A 9,068-nucleotide genomic window follows, 5' to 3' on the forward strand; every position below is an offset into this window, starting at 1 on the left:
ACCTTTGGTAGGGGACAAGCATGGCCTCGCCGTCCTTGTCAAAAATTTTTAAAAAGGATAAATTCCATATGTAGATCCGTCTATGGACAGCTAGGATTGAATTCTTTCATCCAATTATCAAGCGCTGCCGAGGTATCGGCAGCCACTGATTTCTTTGATTTTCCATGACCAATCACCAATGAACACATCGGTTTCATCTACAATTCAGGTAGCTTTCTCACTTTGTACAGAAAAAAAAAGAACCTGGGTTTGCCAAACTTTCATGAAAAAACCTGTGAAATTATGTGTTAGCAGCAGCAGAACAGAGAAAATTCAGTCATCTGATGCAACAACGTACAGTGGTAACTGCTAAGATCCAACAGAAAATTTCACACAAAGCAAATTTCACAAAATAGAGTATCAAGCATTAGAAAGGTGCTAAGCACTAGTGTAATTGGATTGGATCGGAGCAAAAGGATTTTGATCTTATTTACAGATGCAGAAATTCAGAAGAATTTCAGACACATGCGTCTTTCTTCCTGAACAATGCCTAAGTTTGGAAAGTACACACAGAACAATGCCATTACTCTGGCTTGCAAGCAACACCCGCCACACGCGCGTCGCGAGCCCTGTCAACTTTACACATCCGAGCACAAAGTGCACTACACATGGGAGCTCGCCGGCGCCGCCGCCGCCATGGCGACCTCGCCGGCGTCGACCAGCGATGGCAGCTGTCGCAATCCGCGTACCTAATTGCCTCAACTGTCTAATGGTGTACTAGGTATTCGGTGGAATCAATCAATCACACGGTGGTGGTGGTGGTGGTGGTTTAGAATTCGGCCGTGTTGCCGCACGACGAGGACCCGAGCTCGCGCTGCCGGCGGCGGAAGGACATGAGGCCGTCGGACACGATGCTCCCGGCGCAGTCGTCGCCGTCGCCGCACTCGAGGCTGCTGCCGGTCAGGTCGGCCGCGTCGTCGGCCTCGTTCCGCATGGCCCGGAGCGTCTTCCTCGCCATGTCGCGCCGCACGATGCCCGGGGCGCACTCCTCGGCGACGCGGCGGAGGGCCGCGTCCGCGCCGGCGGCGCGCGCGAGGCCGCGGAACCGGAGGCTGCCACGGCTCATGGCGTACATCGCAGCGACGCACCACTCGTCGAGATCGGCGCTGCGGGTGTCGTGGGAGAGGATGGCGGTGACGGCCGCCACGGCGCCCGCGTCCATCAGCGCCGCGCGGCCCTCCGTGCAGGCGGCCACGTTGCAGACGACCATGAGCGCCAGCCTCCGGATGGGCATCCGCTCGGCGGCGCTGGACGCGACGGCGAGGAGAGCCTTGGGCGCGCCCGGGAAGCGGGCGATCTTGGACTGGTTGACGGCGGCGAGGGAGAGGTGGTAGAGCGCCATCCCGGCGTCGCGGCGCGCGGGCGCGGCGTGGGCGGGGGAGGTGAGCAGGTCGAGGAGGGGAGGCACCGCGCCGAGCACGCCGATGGCGGCGCGGTTGTCCTCGTTCAGGGCGAGGCCGAAGAGCGCGCCGGCCGCGTGCTCACGGGCCTCCGGCGGCGACGTGCTCGAGCGGAGCACCTCGACGAGCGGCGGCACGGCGCCCGCGCGGACGATGCGCACCTTGTTCGCCGGCTCGAGCGTGAGGTTCACCAGCGCGGCCGTCGCGTCGACACGAGCGCTGGCGTGGCGCGGGATGAGCAGCACGCGGCGGAGCGCGGCGAGCATCCGCGGCGTGCAGAGCGCGCGCCGCCGCTCCGCGCTCTCCCGCGTGGCCTCCCGGAGGCCGGCAACGGCCAAGACCACCTCCTCCTCCTCCTCCTCCTCCGCATCCATCACCTTGGCAACCACCACGTCCTCGAGCGGATCAACCGCCATCTCCACCTGCTCCCGGACCGCATCCTTGTTTGTCCCCTCCTTCACGGGCTTCACACCAACCTCGTCCTCCGCCGGAATAATCTCCGACGAAGACGTGTACGACGACGTCGACGCGGCGGACGCCGGCGACGAGTAGGACGAATTGGACGAGCTCGCCAGCGCCGCCCGCCGGGTCCTCACCGACTTCGCCGCATCGGCCGGCATCGCGCGGAGCACGGCCTCCCGAGCAGCATCGGCCGACGGCGGCGCCGGCACCACCCTACCGGAGCGCGCGCACCAGGTCCCAATCGCCGCCTTGAGCGCCGCGTTGGGTATCACCGCGTCGGAGGCGGACCCCATCCCGGGCGGCAGGAACGCGAGCTCCGCGCAGACCTGGAGGCAGGCGCGCTCGTACGTCTGCCCCGACGGGAGGATCACCGGGTCGGCCATGAGCGCGCCCAGGATCGAGCACACGAACTCTGCCGGAGGCGCTTCTTCCTCCGCAACAACAACAACCGCCGAACGCGCAGGCGAGTGGGGCTCGGGGTCCGGCGGGGAGGAGGGAGACGACGGCGCGCTGCGGTGGAACGGCAGCTTCCAGCGGCGAGGGCGGCCCGCACCCATGAAACGCGCGCGCGGCGGCGGGGGTGGTGTTCAGCGGCGGCGGTGGCGGCGAGGGGAGGAGGAGCTAGAGGAGCTAGGAGGTGGAGGTAGTGATGCTTTTGCTGTGGCGGCCATTGGGTCTCGGGGGGTTTGGGTTTGTTTTTTTATTTCTCTTTTGGGGTTCGGGTGGTTTGTGGGTGCCTTGGCTGGAACTGAGGTCAGTGTGTGCGCGCTTCTCCTCGGTTTTATGCGGAGACAAACCTTAGCCAGGAAGGGATCGCGCGCGGGCGGGTGGGTCTCCGTGTCGCGGTTTTTTGCGGTGGATTTACTGTGATTTTGGCTGCGTTTCACGGTGGGAGTACGGGGCGGGGGTGGTGCGCCGCGGGTTGGTTCAGCGGCTGGGGTGGGCGTTTTTTTTTTTGGCCGGAAACACCGGTTGCTTGGTTGGTTCAGCGAGTGAGCTCAGGCGAGTGCGCCGCTTGACTGACACGGTGTCTCGTGCAACGCACGAATGTGGTGTAATAGAAGAATATGAAATCGCTGGTTGACCTGACCTAGCAAGATCGTTTTGCGGCGAGTCGTAGCACACGATGCGTCTCCGACTCGTGCACATCTCTATCAGAAAACCGAAAGAAGAGTCAGAAAAAGAATGAGGCTTCCATCGTTGGATGGTCTAATCAGTCAAAGAAAAAGCCAAATTTTAAATTTTTAAGTTTAATTTTAAGATTGATTTTAAACTATTTTCAACGTATTTTCTTTTCCAACATTGATTTTTAAGTCACCAAGAACCCATTTATAAAAGTTTTACCTATAAATTTATTTTTATTTCCTACGACGGGGATCTGATCTTATATCAACTGCCATTTCTTATCGATGAGGGTCTCACCGTCTCAGGGAAGACACGTCAAACATTTTCCCTTTTTCTCTCGGAATTCCGGACGGTGCAGAATGCCCACCGAACCTCGTGAGATGCGGCTTGCTGCTGCTGCCCCTCGTTTCACTGTTCGTGCCAGCCAAACTTCCGCAAGGCGCACACCACAAACGTGAGATCGTTTTCAGGTCTCGTCTGCGAGCTCGGAAAGACGCTGCGCTGAGCCAATTTGCTCGGCGTCGTGGACGCCGCGGACAAACGGCTCAACGTCCGGCCGCCAGAGAGCGCTGCCCTGCTGCCCCTGCAACAAACGGCGAACTCCCCTGCGCACAAGAAGACGATCCCATCGTCCTCAATTCCACAGGAGAGGAATTGGTGCCGCGTGTGAACCGGATAGGCCGGGTCAAAGCAAAGCTCCATCGCTGTCTGCGTCTCGGGGAATCTGACACATGTGAGCAATGACTCGTTATCCCCTCGCAAAATTTTTAGTATTAAATATATAAAATAATAACTAATTACATAAATTACGTGTAAATTATGAGATAAATCTTTTAAGGCTAATTGCTATATGATTTAACAATATGGTGCTACAGTAAAACATTTGCTAATAACGGATTACTCGCAGTTTACAGGTGAAATATGTAGATTTTTTATTAGTCTATATTTAATATTTATAATGTGTGTCTGTATACAATTTGACACGGCAAAATATCTAAACACGCCCTCGATGGAGTACCGGAGTAGCTCCCTTTGTTTATGTGTGTCCGTCAATCCTCGTGTGTAGCCGTGTGGGGGATGTGGCTGGCCGCTGGTGAATTGGGCTAGTGTTTTTTTTTTAATTTTTTTAGTGAAGGATATTTTTACCCGGTATATACATCCAACCGGATATATGTAGTCTTTTTAAATTAGTAACCTAGCCTAACGAATAAGGAATTTAACCCTTAAATAACTCAATCTAAAATTCGCTTATACGAAGATTTGGAATCAAAACTTTAGGATGCTAATCAGTCACTGCACCCAATGGTGTACATCCCCTTTCACCTGGTAAATGAATTGGGCGAGTGTAGGGGTGCCCGTGTTTATCTTCGGTGTCTTGCTTCGCCTGGTAAATGCGCTGTCACTTTTGTCACTGCTTGAATTCTCTTCTGCTGCCTAGCTCGCTGATCAAGATCACTTGCTCAGGCTCTCTGTTTATTTAGTTCCAGAAACTTTTTCTCCAAAAAATCACATCAAATCTTTAAATATATGTATGAAGTACTACATATAGATAAATTAAAAAACTAATTGCACAGTTAGGGAGGAAATCACGAGACGAATCTTTTGAGCCTAATTAGTCCATGATTAGCCATAAGTGCTACAGTAACTCACATGTGCTAATGACGGATTAATTAGGCTCAAAAGATTCGTCTCACGGTTTCCAGGCGAGTTATAAAATTAGTTTTTTCATTCGTGTCCGAAAATCCCTTCCGATATCCAGTCAAACTCTTTTCACCAACTAAGGGACCGTCTAGTTCCCCAAATTTTTTTCCCAAAAACATTACATCGAATCTTTGGACACATGCATAAAACATTAAATATAGATAAAAAGAAAAACTAATGCACAGTTATGGAGGAAATCGCGAGACGAATCTTTTAAGCCTAATTAGTCCGTGATTAGCTATAAGTGCTACAGTAACCCACATGTGCTAATGACGGCTTAATTAGTCTCAAAAGATTCGTCTTTCCAGGCGAGTTTTGAAATTAGTTTTTTCATTCGTGTTCGAAAACCCCTTCCGACATACGGTCAAACGTTCGATATGACACTCAAAAATTTTCTTTTCCCCAACTAAACACGCCCTAAACATGCCCTCAGTGTCAAAGACTGGCTGAGCCGTGGCAGATTGGCCGATCAGTGTCAAAGTGTTGCTATGTGTTGAGATTGGGAATAATTAATTATTTATCACTCTCACAAATAGTGATAAAGAATTTATCACTGGATCCATATATTATAGACACATAAGGGCTCATATATGATAGACAGTGAGTGACAAATAATAAATTGTCACATGTTTGTGTTTAGTTTAGCGCAAAGTTTAGATTTTGATTGAAATTGAAGATAATGTGACTGAAAAGTTGTGTGTGTACGACAGGTTGATGTGATGAAAAAAAACATCTAAACACAGCCTTAAATGTCCCGCAAAGGGCATTAAGCAGAATGAAATCCCACCGCATTTCTACCCAAATCGAGACATGGTTGAGCGGATTGTTGCTATCATTATTTATTTAATTGTAGATATAAATTAAATATCGTAATAAATAAACTTAACAAATAATATAAAATAGATGTTCTTAGCAATATAATTACAGAAGAAAGTTTTTATAGAAAATATATTTTTAGAGCGTAGTAAATAATGCGTTTCAACAATCCGATAAATAATTAAAAAAGGTAGGGCATTAGATTAGGATGAAATCCAAGCTTAGGACAACTATATATCACTCAACTTTGGTGCTTAGTAGCCCAAAATATAATATTTGCTTGGAGACAAACGAAAATTTAACCCCATCTGAGGTACAGTTTGGTGGCATTCATGCAAGTATAAGCTTAGTCCATTCCTAATCACCAACCCGCTATTAAACTGTTAGTAGCTTCGGTTATTAGGTCACTAACCTGTCATGGCGCGTGGCTACGTTCAAGACTAGTTTAATTTACACAATCTACTTACCAAGTACCAACTGGGTAGCTCTTGTCTCTTTGTTCTGAAGTACATTTCTTTTGCCACATTTTATAAAAAAAATAATGATGGCGGTTCATGGCATAATGATGATGAGGCCAGACTGTTGTTAGTATGTTAAGCATTGGGCATTAAGCAAAATGAAATGCTTAAGAGTTAAGACAGTGGCTTGAAAGACGAATCAACATTTAATCGCATCTGAGGTTGTGAGGTGGCATTCATGCAAATATCAAAAATTCAGTCCATCCTATTCACCAACCAGGTATTAAAGTACTGTTACAATCACTATTATTGGTTACTACGACATCAGTAGTACTTAGGTTAGTAACTTGGCATACATAGCACATGGCTATGTGGTAAGATTAGTTTAATTAATCTGGATTGCAAAAGTAGGTTCCCGTCCTGATTCTTTCCCCCGGGTAGCTATTGTCTCTTGTTGTAAACAACACTAATCACCTGTCATCTTCCATTAAACAAACAAATGACGGTTTCATAACATAATCCCTTGTGGAGATGTGGGCACTAAGATTATATACACACACATATGCAACAAAGTATTGTTAGCACTGAAGAGTGCAGCAGCAAAGACATCGATCTCTTGCGACTTTAAGCAGCCTAGATAGAGGGTGCCTTGCAGAGAAGGTTTATTCCTTGGGCTCAGTAGAAGTGTAGTAGAACACTAGAACATGTTCTCTTTTTTTCCTTTCACCAACAAAAGGTACACCCTCTGGCTCCACATGTTTTCTTTCTCCTTTGTTGAGTACTCCAATACCCCCCCTCATGTTCTTCTGTTCAATGCTCTGGTCATTGAAATACGCATATACTTACATTACTAGTCCCTAAATTGAACGTACGTGTGTGGGCCAAGAGAAACATCCGGTATGGTGATCTATTGATCTGGGTGTATTGTGACACTTCAAGCGCCTGCAAAAAGGATGGCTGATGCATATATTTATGTTGCAACTTGCAAGTTGCATCTCCCTCTCTTCAAAATTTTAGACAACTAGGCCTTGTTTGAAGTAGTTTATAGAGCGGATTATATCTATTTAATTGTAAGGATAAATTAAATAGTTTAAAAATAAACTTAATAAAGAAATAAGTAGTCCAAGTAATACGACAGAAAAGTTGGTTTTTTAGAAAATGTAACTTTATGGGCGTGGATCTATAGTAATAATCTGGTGAAGTAGCTAAAAACGTATTTTTAGAAGCGTGTTTGTGTATTTGCATTGTAAATGTTCTAAGACGATATGTTCTACAATTTACTAACTACTTCCTCCATTTCACAATATAAGTCATTCTAGTATTTCCCACATTCATATTAATGTTATTGAATCTAGATAGATATATATGTTTGAATTCATTAATATCAATATGAATGTGGGAAATGCTAGAATGACTTATATTGTGAAACGGAGGGAGTATTTGTGATTGTAGCACTGATCAAATTTTACATTTACTCATTAATACTTGCATTATTTCAGTTCTCAAAAATGAAACAGCATGCTTATGTAGCATGCTACATACCCCAATTGCAAAGAGTGGCCTCATCTTGATGCATGCCCATGATCCGACGTTCTTGGAACAAACGCAAAGGACACAAGAATGCATGCTCCCAATCTCCCATATGCCGAGTTGCTGATCGATCAATCAACGATGTATTACACACATCAACCCAGCAGCACGCCATGGCGAACGCTGGAGATTCCCATCATGGCTTCTCTCTGCAACTTGGAACACATGTAGCCATTGCAACAATATGTTTGTGGGTGAAGGGGATCATTCAGATTCCATCAGGCTGAAAGCCTGAAAGCTAAGCTATATACCTGCATAGTATGATGCAGGCTCGTTTGCTTGCTTGCTAGATCTATAGCTAGTTCACATCACTGACTGATCGTTATCAGTAACAGAAATCATTTCACGCATTGCCGTTCTGCAGCCGCAAGTGACGATTAATTATTGCATGTGTTGAACTCCGACTCTCTCCTGGATGAAGCACTGAGCTGAAGAAAGGCAGATGCATGCAAAAGCAGGCAGGGAAGAAAAGGCAGGCAAGAGAGAGCTTTACAAGAGCCAGGTGCACGCTGAATGATATATGCCTGAAAAGTTTCAGTTGTTCACACCAACATGTGGTAATTACGAATGTTAGTAATTAGTATCAGTTGTTCACACCAACATGTGTTAATTACTACTTAATTACTAGTAGTTTCCTTTCCTCTCACAAATCCATCCATAGCATCATTCATTCCATCACTGCAACATGTGTTATTTTTGACTGAATGAAATGGGATGTTTAACAGTTGAATAGTAATAGAGGAATGATTCGAGGGTACAACCAAATAAATTAACTACTATAGAGTTTAAAAATAGATTTGAAATAATATTTTAAAAATATATGTAGAAAGTTTTTTAAAAAATCGTACTACCTCCATTTCAAAATTTAGTTATTTTTAGTACAGTAGCTTATCTTAAAATGAAACTATTTTTCCACCTATCTCCTCCTCTCAACTAATCACAACCATCTCCTTCATCTACTTTCTCTTTTTAACTAAGCATAACATTTTTTCTATCATTCTCACATACTTTTTTAATACCTGTGTCAATCTAAAAATGCTTACATTTCGAGTCAGAGGAAGTAGCGTTTAGAAACTCGTATAGTGTGTGTTTTACTTGTCATATTCCATCCCATTATAAATGGGGAAAAGAACAAACCAAGCAAGAATCTGACAGGATATACTGTGTATACCTAGTGATTTCTTCAGGCTTCAGAATCTTGACAGATATTGCAGTAGACAGTAGTGCATTAATCTACGACTTTGTTTGCAAAGTGTCATTTTTTGCTAGATAATGTAATGCAAAGCGACTTGTACACACCTGCTTTGGATAGGAAGAGGTAAGCTTGTGGAAATGGACACATACTATTTTCTAATTCCAAATTTTCTAAAAAGTATAAGTTTGTAACCACAGAATACGGTTTATTGGGTTTACTTATACGTCTGTGTATCGGAAAAGCAGAGCACACTTTAATCATGCAGCTCATAGTGGGTTCACA

General features: G+C 46.2%; 1 protein-coding gene across 1 annotated transcript; it reads right to left on the minus strand.

Annotated features, from left to right (window-relative positions):
- Window positions 1-445: 445 nt before the first annotated feature.
- On the minus strand, window positions 446-2,665 carry LOC127783593 (U-box domain-containing protein 40-like). The gene has a single exon (XM_052310780.1). The coding sequence runs from the start codon at window positions 2,456-2,458 to the stop codon at window positions 809-811; it is 1,650 nt and encodes a 549-aa protein (XP_052166740.1). The 5' UTR covers window positions 2,459-2,665; the 3' UTR covers window positions 446-808.
- Between the last annotated feature and the right edge of the window lie 6,403 nt (window positions 2,666-9,068).

Source organism: Oryza glaberrima, chromosome 9 (assembly GCF_000147395.1).
Source record: "Oryza glaberrima chromosome 9, OglaRS2, whole genome shotgun sequence".
NCBI classification, from domain to species: Eukaryota; Viridiplantae; Streptophyta; class Magnoliopsida; order Poales; family Poaceae; genus Oryza; species Oryza glaberrima.

Coding starts and splice junctions, on each gene's coding strand:
- LOC127783593 (XM_052310780.1), bottom strand. CDS start 2,458: ATGGGTGCGGGCCGCCCTCGCCGCTGGAAGCTGCCGTTCCACCGCAGC.